This window comes from Protopterus annectens, chromosome 10.part0, assembly GCF_019279795.1.
Source record: "Protopterus annectens isolate FY-2018-M chromosome 10.part0, PAN1.0, whole genome shotgun sequence".
Lineage (NCBI taxonomy): Eukaryota > Metazoa > Chordata > Ceratodontiformes > Protopteridae > Protopterus > Protopterus annectens.
The window spans coordinates 245691165-245709017 of record NC_056744.1 but is presented as its reverse complement, the minus strand read 5'-3'; the positions used below and the strand labels follow the sequence as shown (position 1 = coordinate 245709017).

Below are 17853 nucleotides of genomic sequence, written 5' to 3'. Positions count from 1 at the left end.
GTACCACTCCATCAACGTCCAAGTCATGTGCAGTGCCCAGTGGATTATCATGAATGTGTGTGGTGGCAGCGCTAGCAGTTATCATGATTCCCATATCTGGCATGCATCACAGATGTACCAGATGTTTACTAGGGGGGGCATCCCACATGGCCATTTACTGGGGATGCTGGCTACGCACTGGAACTGTGGATGATGACACTCATCAGAAATGCACACACACCCATGGAAGAATCCCATAATGATGCACATACACAAACTAGGAATATCATAGAGGGTGTGTTTGGGCTGCTGAAGTCACTGTTCCGGTGCCTCGATATATCTGGTGGAGCACTGCAGTATCCTCCAGCCACATGTGCACATATGTTCATAGTATGTGCTATGCTACACAATCTGATCCTGTGGAAACAGCTGCAGTAGGATCAGCAAAGGAAAAGGATACACAACCCCTCACCTAGGTAACCACAGCCACAGTCTCAGGAGGACTCGGAGGAAGAACCCACTGATGATGTCCCTGTAGGCAGATGTAGGCATGCCCAGTAAACCCTGGCTTTGGTATAGCGACAACGCATAGCATATTCACTGTCAGCCTAGGGATCTAGGGACTGACACCTTACTCCTACTCACAAACATATATTAAAATTGATGACAGGCAACCCACACAACCTGTACCTATCCATGTATTGGCTGTGTATGCTTGCATCAGTGAGAGGCAGCCCTGAACTACAGTTCTGTCAACTGCTTCATTCACAAGTAAGTGTCTAACCTACACACTATTTGTAAGGATTACTATAATATGGTATTGTATGTATGGATCTGCTGCATGTATGCAAGGAAATATAGTGGGTTATTTGGGCAAACATGAGACTACAGATACTCAGTCCACTACTATGTGTTCCATCATATTCACTAGGCCTCATGGTTGAAATATTCTCTACATCAGTCAAGGGAGATGTTAAGCAGTGGGGTCAAATGATATTTGGACTACTGTGTATTCCAGCAGAACATGTGGTGTTGTTTCCACACACCCAACACAGTAGTTTTCCCATATAACTACTTCAACAGTAAGGCATCAATGGTATATCAGCAGTCCAGGCATTTTCAGGGCAGTAACAAAGAACTCGATCAGACATTGTATCAGTTTTGCACAGTTTCAGCTTGCATTTTAGTAAAATAGTGGAAGAAATATTTACATATGTCTGGGGCATGCCCATCCCAGGGTTCTTGGACTCAGGTGTCCAATGTTCCCTCCTTCTATGCTTCAGGTCATCATAGTGGTGACAACACTGCTCACCAATGCAAGGGATACCAGTAGCACTGGTAAGTTCCCTGGCCAACAGATCCCAGATCTCAGCCTTACATTCTGAGCCCTGGTAATCACCTTCCAGCAGCCTAGGTTCATAATTGTGTATCAGGAGCCCAACAAAAACACTGGACTTCTGCACACCCCATCTCTACACAAGAAAGCACGTACACTCACCAACACTGTTTGGCATACTGACAGAGAGACTCCAACTGTTGCAGACTTTCTGCCTACTAGCCTTAATATGCCCTTACATGTCATTCAGCAACATTCAAAAAAGTTCTGTGTGCTTAGCATCATGCAAACCAGTTAAGTGAAGCTGAGCATCACGAAAACTCACACAACTGTGGTTTTAACGAAGCTTAGCAATGTGCAAACATTACTAACCATTAATCATGTTTAAGCAGTGCTTAGCAACATGCAGCTCTTCCAAATGTAAAAGTTTTGTTTTTAAATTAAACAAAAATTTACATTATATTAAACAAATGGTATGTGTGCTAGAGACTCAAACTGAGGACCTACAAAGTTTAGGCTGTCACTATATGCATTTAGCTGCTTGGATAACGTATAAACTAGTCTACTTTCACATACACTACTAAGCTACCGTGCTATGCAAACAGGCTTAACTATAACAAGAAATAAATAATTAATTACACCAAGTTTCATTTTTAGATGTCTGGCAGGTGTGAACTGTCAATGTGTAAGTGCAGCTTGGTATTGCTGCACTCCGTGCAAACAGACAAAAAAAAAAAAAACAAACACCCCCTCCCCACCAGATATGATAATTAATTACATCAGGTTTCTATTTTTAGATGTCTAGCAGGTGTCAGCTGTCTATGTGTAAGTGGAGCTTGGCATTGCTGCCCTCCACGGTGCGTCTCACAAATGGACATTATAAAATTTAAAAAAATTACATTTAGAACACAAACTATTAATTCACAGCACATTTCAGCAGTAGCAGAGAACATTACAGGGAGCCTCATCCTGTACATAACATCTGACCAGGCATACACAACCACGGGATAGCCTCTACACTACTGCTTACATGAATTCAATATCCCCATTACTATGATCTCTCTTGGCAGTGCCCCATGATTAATATGCATGCCACACTGCCGAGGGGAAACTGGCCATATACATGGATACATTCCATGTAAGCTTTACACAGAGCCTACATGGATGTTATTGAATCCTGGGGATCATGTTAAAATTATTAGCCCTAGTATTTACAAATTTGGATTGTTCACCCTTTTCCTCAGAAATGCTTGAACTCCCCTTGAAGACTTTCCAGTTATCTTTAATTAATTTCTTAATCTGTGAAGAATTTACTTCTTAACTAGCACTCTCCTTGGTTTGTTTTCTTTATCCTTAGACTGTAAAAGTGTCTGTCACTGGCTTAAATGTCTCTTTCCTTTGCCCATCAGCTTCATCTTCTGCACTAAGTATGGTGAATGGACATTCATTTTCAAAACTTGTCAATGATTAACGAAATCCCATTGATAAAATTATCATCCTTACTGATAAGTCTCAATGCCCTTATTAGTTAGCTGTTCACTACATTTCTTTTTAAAATAACCAGGGTTGGCACTACTGTCATGAAAATAATTATTACTTCTGACAGATTTGCTCTTTGGAGCTCCATCCCATTTGCTTACAGATGATGTTCAAAGTATTTCCAAAGTAAACATACTCTGGATGTGGAAAATCCCAAAGAAATAGCTTGTCACCTGTGCTGTGACTCGCAGGTGGAATATTTGAAAAGAATAGGCTAATTTTTTCCCTTCTAATTCTGAATCTTACAATTTTTGGAGGGGTTCAGTCCTTTTCTTTTGTGGAACAGCACCTCCCAGTACAGGTGGTTATAATGGTATGGGGTGTATCTGCTTCCATGACACTGTGGCCTCTTTTGAAAATATTTCATAATCAAAGGCTGACGTTTTGGTCTCTGGTATCTGACTTACCTGGCTGGCAAAAGTGGCCCTATCCATGATTTTCTAAAAGACTTACAAAAGGTGTATAAAAACAGCTGAAAGAAAAATGGCTTTACAACAAAATAATACAGTTTATTAAAACAAACACAAACAAAACTGGTAAGCGCTTTTGTTCAAATGTGAACTTCATCAGACCAAGTTGCACATCCAAACAACAGTCAGAAAATCACATGCTCATCTATTTCAATGATTTAACCCCTTCCTTCTTAAAACAACCTTAAAATATTTCCTGTCATTAATCCCTGGATACTCACAGACATTAAGCCTGATCTGCCAACAGTATTCTTTTCAATCCAAATCTTCCTCAACATCCCATCTGGAATCATAATTTTTGACCTATCAATTATGAAAAAATTATAAAATACTTTTTATTAGAATGACACAAAACCACACATTTAGCTAGAGCATTAGTTAATTCCTTCTTCTCTACTGCTTTCAAATGCTCATAAAGCCTAGTAAAAATACCCTAATAGTTCTTCCTACAGAAAATATGGGACAAAGCCCACATAATGCCACATATACTACATACTTGGATTTGCAATCAAACTTATAAAGTAAATTAACTTCATAATTCCTAGCCACTATAAAAACTGTATCCCCTTCTAATGCATGCTTGCAATAATTGCAATTATTGCATTTAAACATCCCCTTGACTATGTATCTACTTAAATTATTACCATTAATTCTAAAAAATGCTCTCTCAAACTCTTCCCTCTTTTAGTTGCAGAAAGAGTAGCACTTCAAATTATTTTACTAATGTCTTGAAAGTTCATCAGAAATTTCCAGTTATTTCTAATTATTTTCCTAATATTAAAATCATCCATAGAATTAGGGAGTAGACAAGCTAAAACCTAATTTTTAATATTATCTTTGCTAAATTGTTCCTTATTAGTGGCTCCTAAACCATCCTTGTCCGTAAATACCTTTCTTAAAAGAGCATTATTAATTGCCTCATCTAATAACCCAGGTGGGTATCCTCTAGCATAAAATTTCCTTTTAATTACCTCACATTCTTCCTTAAAATGGCTAAGTGTTCGTTATTTAAGTCTTTAGTTGTTTGTTTAGACCTATAAAAGGGCCAACTATTGGCCATTATAAGTCAGCACCTAAAGACTTGCATAATTTAGTGGGACAGGCCAAGATTCTGGAGGGAACAGCAGCTAATAACACAGTTTCTCTGTTTTCCTCTGGAATAGTTACAACAGGAGGGGATCAGAGAGTATTTAAGTGATAGATTAAGGGTGTGCATGGTGAGACCTCAATAGGTCCAATGTCAGAAGACTTTAATGTGACTTGTGAGGTCAATATACCTTGCATGCTGCCGGGTTCTGTGACTGGCTTTTTTATTTTCAGTCGCTCCCTTTTTCTGTGCTTTCTAGGCTTTCGATCACTGACAGAATGTGCAGAAAGGTGTCAGGCTTCTTATGGTCTCTGTAGGGCTTTAAGCTCCTAGATTGTACAAATGTGTTTTCTTTTTAAAAGCTGTACAGCTCAGAAATGCACCTGCTTTGTCTCACCTAATCAGAAAAAGGCTCTAGAAATTAAAGTCCTTCAGCAGAGTCTGCCTTTTACATGCAAACTTATTAGTTAGCTTTTTTGTACATCATCAGTTTTTGAAATGTTAGAATTTTGTATATAAAATGTTATATTTGTACAAAAGATGTTACTGTATAACATGCAAATTCAGTAATGCAGTAATAGAAATGTTCCCAAGCTGAGTATGTGACATTTTGTGAAGGTTGTCTGGAAGGGAGAGATGGCAAGATAGAGTGATGACAAATTGCTTCTTACGGTATGCAAGAACTGCAAAAAAATTTTATGAACTACTCCTTTAGCTGTGTGTCAGATTACTGACTTGGTTGGAAGAAGAGGCTATCTTGCTGGGGGAATCAGCTAAACATCTAGAAGTCAGACAGGAAGGATAGATGTATCCTTTTGGATAAATTTGCATTTAATGAAGATTTATACTGCAGCACTGATGACTCCACTGAACTTCTTATATTAAGTCACCAATGTTTACCGACGAAATAAGTGCTATATTTTTATTAGTATTATGGGCAGAAGCATTATGCCAAATGCACATTATCCTGGAAATATCAACATTTGTGCTCTGTAAAATTAAAACTCTGCAAGTTTCAATTTCAATTTACATACTGTGGTTTGATTTGAATTAGTTTCCTGTGTTGTTGCCATTGCCAAAGAGTTTGGCATGCAGTGCAAATGTTAACATGTCAGCACGAATGCAATGGCTGCACTAGGTTCCGAAGTCTTCAGTCATAGAACTTGGCAAGGTTTCTATAGTGCTATTTCCATAAAAGTACACTTGGAACTTTCAAAAGGTTTTGGATACATATCTGATTATCTCTGGCCTTCTGGATTTTGTTGCAGAACTATAGAGAGAACCTTTTTAAAGAAACTACTTACAGATGATGGCAGAGCTTTTGGTCACAGTACTTCAGCAGAACACAGCAAAACAACAAACTCTGTTTTGTCATATGCTAGTACTGGGCCAAATATACATTAATATAAATCAGTTTAGTAAAGGCATTGCTACGTCTGGTATGAAAATATCACGTCATTGAAAACATTTTGTAACAGTAAGCTGTTTGAAATGGCATTTGATAAAAAAACACATCTCGTACAGTTGTTATTTTCTCTAAGATGTGGTGAATGACGCTTGGATTTCACTACAATTAAACAATGGTACAGGATGTGCCACCCCCACACACACACACACACACGCGCATGCACATACATGAAGAGTGCATGTTTGAACTTTGCCTTCCATGTACACTTAAATGAATTAATGTGTGCTATTTTATGACAACATTCTGGTTTGATTATTGAAACAAGATTCTTCTTGATGAATTACTCATCAGAAATTTGGCTCTCAGTCTGTATAAATATGCAGAATAACAAAAGCTTTTCAATATTCTTTTTAGCATGATTATATTTATTTTATACAAATCAGAGCTGTTGCTAACTATTTTGGTGTCCTGTGCCATTATCTCCTGATCTGCCCCCCACCCCCAATTTTAAGTTGAGGAGAAAGAAATCATTCTGCCTTTTATAACTCCAGATTATATCACACCAAAGCTCTGTCCTGGTTGCAATGACAATACCAGGATTCAATTCTGTGAATGACAGTATGGAAATTAATCCTATGGCTTTCTTTTTCGAATGTTCCCAAAGGAAAATCTTGTTGTCTTTTTGACCTCTGATCATTATAATATTTAGTAGAAGGGGATGTAAGGCTACTATATTCAAAATTGGGTTGTGGGGTGCTTACCTTTCTGCTTGAGACATCATGTTGAAAAATATGTCCATTTATAATTGTTTTGGTATCTCTTCACTGTCCTTATCTACATGGGACCAGCTCATTGGCTCCTTCACCTTGACATAATCAGTCCATTTGTTCTATCAGTGATGAGAGACAGTCACCCTAGGGTAGGTGACAGACATATGGCTCTTTTTTCCTCCTGGGTTGCCCCATCAACCCATTTGTTGCCCTTGTGATGACAGACAAGGTGATAGCTGGTGGGACTGTACAGGAAATTACAGAATATCCTACTGTTCCTAGTGGGGCAATCTCTGTAGCATCCACCTTGTTGCCCTCATAGCACTGCCTGCTTAATGACAGTGCACACTACAACCAGCAAGTGTTTGATGGTCTCACACCTATAGATAAAGCATTCAGTGCATCTATAGGTGCAACTTATGTGATGAGCCAGAGATACTTATCCTGAAGATGAGCCAACAATGCCTGATTGCTCCCATCCTCTTGGCCCTTCCTCTCCATTGTCCAGGCTGCTAACCAAATGTAGGTTGTCTGGGTTGCAGTCTGCTAACTGAATGCAGGCTGTCTGATTTGCAGTCTGGTTGTAATCTGGGCTGCATAAATCTTTGTCACATGGCAGGACTCTACTGACTACAGTTTTGTGCACTCATGGCAAAATGCTCGCTATTTATTTAGCCCACCATAGAAAATGAACAGATCTAAGATTACAAATGCTTCATTGTGTGAATGATAGAAAGGAGGGAGGAATAAAAAAATATACACAAAAATGTAAAATATGAATAAAAGCATAGATTTGGTCATAGTGCTTCATAAAAGATGTGAAAGAAAGAGCATAGAAATATATACCAAAATGCTTACCCTCACTGGTGAGTAAATTGTTGCAAACAATGAATAATTTACATCTGAGTATAAAAACACCACCACATAAGGGATATCAATGTATATGGCCTTAGGAAAATAATTTGTGTTTTACAAATTAACTTTATTATTCATAACTGGTTAAAGATGATAAATCACTTATGGACCTGGAGCATTCTGTTGTGAGTAAAGTGGTGACTTAAGCTCAATGTATTTTACTTATGGATAAATAGAAAATGCAGCACTGGCTGAAAGTGTCTGTCAGTCAGTTTCATTCAGGGGTGAAACGAAAATGGCTGCTAGTTTTCTTTCAGAGTAATATTCTGCACAAAGCAATACATCACAGGTACCAGTATTAGGGTTAGCTTGATTAGTTTAAAAGTAACTAATTCAGATGGAAGACAAAACAGTTACCACAAAACACACTGATTATATCAAGGCCACAAATAAAGTTTTACCAAAGAACTTGGGAGTTCCTTGAGGAATTAAATACAATAAAATATAAGGTAGTGAGAAAAGGTTAATATTTAATGAGGGTAAAAAAGAGATATGTATTCTGATAGAATGGCTGTCAAAGGCAAGTATTATTTAAACTACATTTGCTTAAAAGCTATGATAAAGACCCGGTACAGCGATACATAGACATTGTGTTAAAGAACAGGGAGCTAATGTCAAATAGGAGGAAAACTAACTAAAAACAAATATATAAAGGCAAATAAAATCTTCAACTAATGATGCAACAGTCCACATGATGTAAGAAAATTCGATTTTAGAGACCCAGTGTCAGCTTTATAGAAGGAACGGAAAATAAGAATGTTGAAGAATGTAAATAAATAACAAATCTGTGAGGGAATAGATACTATTGTGATTATAATGAGAGAAAGAACTATTAAGGCATTTTAACTATATATTTATCTGAAGAAATATACCTGGTCTAAAGTGAAGATGATACAAAATGATAACAAAAACAGAGGGTCTGGTGTTACTTACAAGAAGTTTGCAACACAGGTAAATGAGGCAACTTTTTAAACATCCATAGTTTCACAGTTAAGTACTAGGCTAGCTGCTCTAGCAGGCCATTCTAAGCCTAGCCAATGTCCCTTTTTGTGCTTGAATTAACCTATCCTGTTTGCTGTTAGACTGGCCTTGCCCATCTTGTGGTTGATAATTATCTATTGCCCCAATGAGAATAATTGGAATCATACCATAGATAATTTGAGGGGACTCATGCATGAGATAAAGCATTTAGGAGCTGTCTCTGTCTATTAGTAGAACAGGGGGCAGTGCTGGGGTAAATTTTATGTTTCCATCCATAGATATAAGTTGGGCTTGAACATGGAAAGGGATGAACTTTGTTTTATGTGGATGGGGGGGGGGGTGTTTCGGAGCAGCGGTGTCCAGTGTGAGAAATGCCTATCCCTCCAAACTGTTCTGTTTTTTTGATGTTGCAGAAGAGGTTTAGATCCCTAGATTGAGTATTTCTGATGCCATTTGAATTGCTTTTGCTCAGTAAATCCACCAATACTCAGATGGAGGATGACTTGTTTGCCAGACACAGGTCACTTCTTAGCAGTCCATTGGATACTGAATATAGTGACAAAGATATGAGTCAATCCATGTAGGGCATGTTATTTAGACCTTGTATCCTTTAATAAGGAAACTCTGCGGGCATTCCATTTCTTGCATGTGCCTGAACTGATAGATGGCAAAGAGGGCATTATACTAAATGACTTACCTATGAGGGCTGAGTAAAGGGGGACAATGACATCCATAGATCTAGGCACAATCACTTTGTTTCTAAGCTGGGCGGTATAGAAACACTTTCTTACAACAGTGCACACATGTTGGTCAAAGGTTAGGTCACTGCCCACATAAGTTCCCAAATACTGAACAACTGGGTCAACCCTTTAGGGCATACTGTCAATGTGGTATCTCCCTGGGATAGATGACTTCACAAAAGATACAGTAATGCATTTTTAGTATTCAGTTTCAGTCAATGATTTTGGCACTAATTATTTATTTGGAACAAGCCTTCCTGCAAGACGTTTAAGTCATTTGGGGAGTCAAAGACTGCTGCTAGCTTGCAGTCATCTAGAAACTTTGTCAGACAGAGCCCTTTAGTATTGGCTTTTACTTCAAAAAAGAGATGCCAAACAGGAGAGATTTCATCACAGAACCCTAGGGGCTCCACTGGTAACTAGTCTCTTTGTGGAGGTGACTTCCTGTATTTTGATTTCCTGCATCCTATCTGGAAGCCAGAGGGCAAGCTAGCGGGTGACATAGGAATTTGTTGCCAGTTTATTTAGCTTTTCTATTATGCCTGAGAGGAGAATTGTATCAAAAGTTTTAGCCAGGTTAGCCATTTTGCCTTCATCCATTGCTTTAGTGACCTTTTCCAAAAACACCCAGGGTTTAGTACACATGACCTGTCTTTGACAAATGCAAGCTGAGAGAGGTCTAGTATTTGGAGGCCTCCTATGTCTTGACTGATTAATTTCATGTTAAATCTTTCCATGGCTTTGCATATGAGACTGGTCAGAATTATGGGTCTGTAATTTCCTGGGTCTGTGGAAGGTTGTCCCTTATTTAGGGGAATGACTGTAGCTGTTCTTCACTTGCTTAGTAAAAAAAAAACTGTACAGAGGCTGAAACTGAACAATGTTGTTAGGGGTGTGACTAAATCGCTCTCCATTCTATAAATGATGCATCCAGATATGTTGTCAGGACCCATAAATGCAGTATTTTTATCTTTTTAAAGCAACTTTAGGACTCGGTCTTATATTGTGTGATAGCTAGAGTTTAATCAGTTTCGAGTATATCTTGAGGGACAGACAGAGTAGAGACAGGAGTAAAGTTAGAGCTAAATTTATTAGATAGTAGGTTTGCTATATCTTCAGCCTTGGGTTAGGTACACCATTCACAATCAGCTCAGTACATTGCTTTATTGCACTTTTGAGATTACGAACATGATTAAAAAAAGCCTTGTGATTCTCTTTGGCTTGGGTAGCTATTTTAGCCAGAAACCTGGATTTGTTAGATTTTATTAATTTCCTGAGTTGTTTGTTTACTTCAGGGACAAGAGCTGTAAGATTTAGTGAGTTACTCTTCTTACTTTTGGTCATTTTTTTCCTATTAATGTAAAGCTTGTTGACATTATGGTTAAAACATGTAGTTTTGTTTCCCGGGTTTGTTCTGGACTTGTGTATATGGGGTACAGCTTCATCTATGTAGCTATTTAGATGCTTGCTATTTAGATGCTCGTATAATGTAGTGGTGTGCATTTCTGTGTATTCACTGTAGTTGACCTGGTTTGGTGGGGATTTGAAATTTGATAATGCATCACATAGGAGTAGGTATTTTGTCTTAAAGACATTTCTAATTGTACTTTTGGTGGAAAAATATCTAGTTACAATTTTATTTTGAAGAAGACGGCTTTACAGTCAGACCTAACAACCGATGAAAATATGCAAGGGATAGTGTAAGATGCTTCCTTATTATTAACAAGATTCAAAATGTCATTTCCCCTAGTGGAGTGTCTGAATAATTGTTCCAGGGCATTTGTACTCACAAAGTCCAGAAATCTCTGTGCTTGTGCACAAGTGGTGGTGAAGGTTTCTCAACATACAGCGGGGTAGACCATCTAGGAAATGGTATTGGTTTTAATATTGAGTATTTCTAGTTCCTATAGATAGGCATTGTGGCTTTCTTGGGTCAAAGAGAGAGTTCTTTAGCTAGCTAGTATATGGTATGGGACCTTTCTGATGGCTGTTTGCACATGAACAAGCACTAATGCATCATGCTGCTTTACCAGCCTTGATGTGAGTCTCTTGCAGATTAAGCTTGATACACCTCCATCTTTTTTCCCATCCTACACAGCAGCTGGGAGAAACAGGTAGAAGTGGTTAGAGGCCTGCACAGCTGGAGTGCTCATCACTATTTTAAACCATGTGAATCACTACAAAGACATCAATGTCCTCCACGGTAAGAAGAGCTTGCAAAGAGAGGAGTTTCTTGCATAGGCTCCTAGCATTGATCAATATTCAGATTTTCCTTTGATTTTTTTTTTATTATGTTGGTAGGTTTATCAGGTTGGCACTGCCTAAAAAAGTTTTATTTGAGTCTTCAAACATGCACTTGTAATTGAGTGGGAGTATGTTGCCTGTTCAGGTCAAAACAAGTATTTAGGTATTGTTTAACAGACAAACACATTTCTAAAGACTATATATATAAGAATTTATAAGATGGTAGAGATAATGCACAGGAATACACATACAAGACAAGTATGTCATCTGTTGTGCATCAATCAGTAAAACACACCATAAAACAAAACAAGTCTTGACCACTAGGATGAACTAAAAATAATGGTATAATACTTTGTGCAATAAAAACAAACCAAACACTTTCATCCTATAAAATTAATAAGAGACTTTATCAGAGTTAAAAATACTGCCTACAGTGATACTGTCTACAGTGATACTGTCTTAGCAATAAAAATATAATTTATTTCAGATGTTCTTCTTGAGTCAAAGGTTAAGGAAAACCTGGGTTTTGACAGTTATGAACTTAAGTGTATGCTGTTTTATGCAGGATACTTGTTTAATGAAAGGTTTTACTTTTGTACCAAATTTTAAACTGAATGCAGCCTTGATCCAGGTTCAATTAAAGTTATTCACCAGAGGTTTAAATAAAGTTTGTCTTTGCGGCACCAAGGATGGAGCTAACAGTCTTGATTATTAAAAGGAAAAGTACCGTCATCCCCTCCCCCTCCCCAGCATCCTATAGTAACAGTGTTTGAGAAATTTTGTGAGCAGCAATTCAGAGTTTTATCCTCATAAAGACTCACAAATAGAGACAATTTAACAAAGTAAGAGAGTATGGGCCTTGGTAATCGGGTTCACATCAAAAATGTAGGTGTAATGAAACCAGAGAAGGGAGGGAGAACGGTTATCATGGATTCCTTGGAATATTTGGCAAAGATGATGTAGTTTCTTTAAGAAGAAGCCACTTATTCCAGGGTATCTAGAAATGGGATTAATATTTTCTGCAGAAAAATTGACTATTTTTTTGTATGAGATGCTATTGCAGGGCTTTACTGACCATGAGATGTTTGATTTTGTGACTGTCAAAATCCCTGTAATTCCCACTATTTTTGGAATCCCTAAGATCCACAAAGACTTAATGGATTCCCTCCCTGAGACTGCTTGTGGCAGTCAAATTCTTCAAGAAAGAGGCCCTAGCTATATATATCGACTCGGGAATTAAGCATTTTGTTATCTGACAAAATTTATATTTTACATGACTCGTAGAATTTATTAGTGTGCATAAGATCTATTGAATTTATACTCAATATATTGTTTCTCACTTTAGTCATATCAGCTTCGGCTGGAGGAATTTTACCAAATGTTGGTTAATTATGGTGAATTCTCTGGGAAGGAGATGAATGTCTAGGAGTGTTTTCTGGATTTGGTTTTATACAACAGTTTTGTCTTTTTTGAGGGTAAATATTTACATCAGACAGTAGGTGTGGAAATAGGTGCTGCATGTGTCCCCCTGTATACTAATGTGTTTTTTGTACCCTGGAAAAACAAATACATATTTCCAGCTGACCATTTTGGTAACATGCACTCTCATGTTCAGTATTTGGATGACATTTTGATTTTATCAAAAGGTAGCACTGGCCACCTGAGTATTTATATTTATTATTTGGAAAACACCATGGATTTTCTGAGGTGTGCATTCTAGTTGTCCCCTAGTGCTATTAATTATTTTGACATAATGCTGAGAATGGATTTTGTGACAGGTGATTTACATCAAATTTATTCAGAATACATTCTTGTATTATGACAGTTGTCATTCTATTTTCCAAAATGAGCTTTGAGCTTCCAGGCTCATTAGTGAGCACAGTTGTTGCTTTGCACAGGTTAACTACCTGTAAGAGAGATGTAAAAAAAGAGGGTACCTGCAACATTTGTTGGATTTCGTTAAAAGTGAAGTTATTGAGGGAAGAGATGGTGGATTTAAACTCCTGCTGTGAGTTCAGTCTATGGGTGATTGTAATATAATGCCCACAGATATGGTGGACAAACTTGGCTTTAGTCCTGCCATTTGGTATTGACACATAAATATAGGAATGTTGTTAAGACTACTTGGGATATGGCATTTACACAAGAGTTGAAGAAAGACTAGGAGAAGCCCTCACTATAGTGTTTGGTAGGGGTAGAAACATTAAAAATCTGTTAGAGGCTGCATCTATGTTTGAATCAAGCATAGGGAGGAATAGATAGATGAGTAAATGTGGGGTATGTACGTTTTGCACATTTGTGAATGATGGTCCATATGTCAGCATCACCCACTATGGTACATCTATAACATGTCCTGGGGTATGTAATTGTGGGATGACAAGAGTAGTTTATTTAGCCATTTGTATTTCCTGTCTGGCTTTTTATGTAAGTAAGAACAGCAGGAGATTGAAGGACATGATAAAGGAACATGTGTATGCTATTAAGAAGAAGAAGAGATACACTAATGCCCTGAGTAGGCATGCTATGAAATGTCCCACATTTAATAAATGTATTTTTTATAATTGCTAGGGTAAATCAAATAGAGGAGGGTGATTTTGAAACCCTATTGGAATTTAAAAAATTGACCTGGCAGATGAGGTCCAATGCCTGTGTAAAGCCTGGCCTAAATGATTCTATTTCTATTATTAGTGCATTGAAACACAGGGCTAATATTTCGTAGTAAAACCTTTTTTTTATGGTATGTTTTAAGGGTGCAGAAAAATTATTCAGCCAAATTAATTTACTTATTTGTGTTATCTTTATTATATTTTTATTTATTTAAACTTGTTATATATGTGTTAATATTGAATGGTATATTGATTTGTTGTTATGACATTGAACAATATTGATAGCGAGTGTGTCTTTAAAAGGTTAAGGTATGTAATGAGTTAATCAAACAATTGAAGGGTTAGCTTATAAAAGAAGATGACTTGTAGGCAGTGTTTTTAACTCTGTTAAAGTCCCTTATGAATTTTATTGGACAGAAGCACTCAGTTTGGTTTTTGCTTTTATTGTATTGTGTATTAAACCATTATTTTAGATCATCCTAGCAGTTCTGACTTGTTTTATAGTGCGGCTGTTGGACAGTGTGTGTGCATGTGTGTGTGTGTGTGTGTGTGTGTGTGTGTGTGTGTGTGTGTGTGTGTGTGTGTGTGTGTATGTGTGTGTGTGTGTGTTTTATTATTTATACCACAAAACAAGCATATTATTTCACTGGAGGTTCACATTAATGATAGGAGGGCTAGGATATGAACCACAATGAACTTTGAACAAAATGCATGACTATCTATTAATAAGATTTTCATTGCAAGACTAATTACCTATGTAGATAAGTGATTATAGTTTCTGTGCAAGAATTAAAAAAAAAATATGACACTTTTATGGCAGACTTGTAGTAACATACTATGCTGTTGAATTTCTGAGAATAGTAAAGAAACATAATAGAGTAAATACCCATAAATTTGAGTGCATAGTATTTTTATTTGTGGTTCATCTTAGTACCACTTTTAGGGCATCTGACAGCCATTGTATAATACAAAAAAAAAAAAAAAAATCAGTCCACTTACCCATTTAAGATGCATCAATAAATAAATTTATAAAAAAGATGCGCGTTCACAAATTTGTTGTTTATATCTTTGCAAATGGAATAAATAACCTAAAGTCTCATTTTTCCTGCAACTTGAACTAGTACTGCATAATACTAAATAAAAATAAAAGTACTTGTCTGGCACACTGAAGCAGTAGTAATACCCCCCCCCATCCCATTTGTGCTGATCGTATCTGTTTGCAAGAACAACCAGATGTATATTTATGTGCCCCTTTATCAAATTTGTTTCTAATTAAAACAAATTAGAAATTGCAATGGCATATAAGCATACTATGCAGCATGGATTTTTGACTAGCAGAAATCAGCACATACCACATACGCATAACGCCGTAGAAAACAGAGTAACGCAAGTCTTTGAGTGTTCTGTCAAAATAGCAATTAGTTGTTCACTAAAGCTGTTTGCTAGTATAGCAGCATATATTATCTGTTTCATTTCTTCTTCCCTGGTTACATCAGAAATATATAGATACATTACAGTCACTAATTAATTTATTCATTCACTGATTCTCTGACACCTGCTTTATCCACTTTAGAGTCACAGGAAGATGGACTGTACCCTCACACTCACTGGTCCCAAGGCAAAAAAATGAGAGAAACTGTACCTGAAACAGGCTGCCACTCTGTTGCTGCCCATGCTTACTTACACAGACACACACACAGAGACACAGACATACACAAACACAACTGACATGCATAATTACTGAAAAATTAACAATTAACAAATATTGCATAGACAAATCTTTTTTTTAGGATACTGGAGAAAACCAGAGTAGCCAGTGAAAATCCATTGAGTCAAAGAGAGGACATGCAGACCTGCTATAGATGGCACCCAAGTCAGAACTAAAATAACCTAGCTACTGCTCTACTCTAAATGCATTACACGAAAACAAATTATTTTACATTTTTAGGTTGATGCATAGATGTTAAATATACCTATATCTACCTTACTGCATCAGAAACATTTGTATATGGTGCTTGCGTACCTCCCAAACTGTCTAGATTTTGTAGGGATATCCCTAATATATTCTCAGAGTTTTGCTTAATCCATCTTAAAATTGAAAACTATTTTGGGAAATTCTATCTTAATTTTATCAACATTTAAAAAAAGTGTTCCTAATTTGGGAAATTATCCCTAATTAAATTGGAATTGTCTATAACTCTGTATGTAAAGTTGAGAGGTATTGGCTCCTCCACAGTCAGTAGTCTGCATTTTCTACCTGTAACTATATGGGTTTTTGCTATTTTTTCTTACAGATTCTAAAAAAATATCTTAGGTGAACTGGTCATCCTTTAAATTGCTTCTTGATGTGCATGTTGCGGTGTGTGTGTGTGTGTGTGTGTGTGTGTGTGTGTGTGTGTGTGTGTGTGTGTGTGTGTGTGTGTGTGTATGTGTGTACATTTTGCAATGGGCAGGTGCCCACATCTAAGACTAGCTTCTGTCACATGTACCAGTTGCATTTTAGGATAAGGTCTAGTTGCTCCACAACCCTGAAATGGATTAAGCAAATAATCAGAAAATTAGTTTATGAATATTCCACACTGTCTACATATTTATGTACTCTCCTGTAAATTATGACTTTGCTGTGCTCCTAACGTCCCTACAGAAGTTGTGACTCTCTCATTTTGTGACTCTTTCTTCCTTCCTCTGATAACATACATATTTATGAAGTGTGTATAATTAATATAGCTAAAGTAGTTCCCACAAATTCATATTTCCCAAACTGTAACACCTCATAAACATTTGTGCATTTTTTTTCTTCTTAACCACAAAGAAAATTCTAGTGAGTATGAAAAAAATAAGGTAGAAATGGGCATTGCATTATCTCAATAGTTTAAAATCATGAGTCCAGTGTAGTACTTCTAAAATGCATTGCTTTATACAATAACACTTGCATGGTAATTTAAACATAAATAATTTTAGTTATATTATGATAACATTAATAAATTATCACACACAGCAGTTCCTGAAAATATCTTTACATGAAAAATATTAACTCTACCATTTTACAGGCCATTATGCCAGTACAATTATGTCATTTACTTAAATAAGTTTTCTTCAGTTTTACTCCACATCATGGTGGAATTACAATTAATCTTTTTTTTTTCCTTTTATGCATTCAGTTATCTGTACTTACCACTTAGTAAACTAGGTAAGAGGTGAAAATGTCCAATTATAATAAAAAGAACACGTGTCTTCATTTTTGCTGGCAGCCTGCTTCACTTTAACTTTGAACATAGTATGTGAATTGCAAGGTATATTTTCTTTCTGCATACATCTGTTTTACAACACTGTGCTAACCACTTCCTGTATCTGTTGTGCACATATTTCAAGAGCTTAGAAAATTAAGAGTCTGTAAACGTAGTATGTAATCAAATAATAAGGAAATGTTATGCAGTAGTTATAGCTTGTTTCTGAAAAATAGTGTTTATAAAAGTACAGAACATAATATTAAGAGAAGAAAGTATTCACAAATATAATATAAATTGCATAGTCTACTTTATTGCTGGAGTTTCTTAGTTGTCTTTGCATCATATTGTTTAGAACAGCAAACATGCTTTCATTTGCATTCGTCATTTGCAATTTTAGTTTTGCATTTTTACTTTTTGAAGTGACTGTTAGACTGTTTTTTTTTTTTCTTTTTTTTTGTTGTTACAGCTGTTTGATTTATATGTGTCTCCTTTTACTCTAATTGTTTCACTTTAAGTTCTGGAGTGGAATTTAAAAGACAGCCACATTG

General features: G+C 36.6%; 1 protein-coding gene across 1 annotated transcript in view; it reads right to left on the bottom strand.

Moving 5' to 3' along the window:
- CD7 (CD7 molecule) overlaps positions 1–17343 on the bottom strand; it is a 154053-nt gene extending 136710 nt beyond the window's left edge. Inside the window, exon 1 of the mRNA XM_044084850.1 lies at positions 17251–17343. Coding sequence (XP_043940785.1) covers positions 17251–17314 — 64 coding nt within the window. The 5' untranslated portion in view covers positions 17315–17343. The remainder of the gene's footprint in view (positions 1–17250) is intronic.
- Positions 17344–17853: the final 510 nt, after the last annotated feature.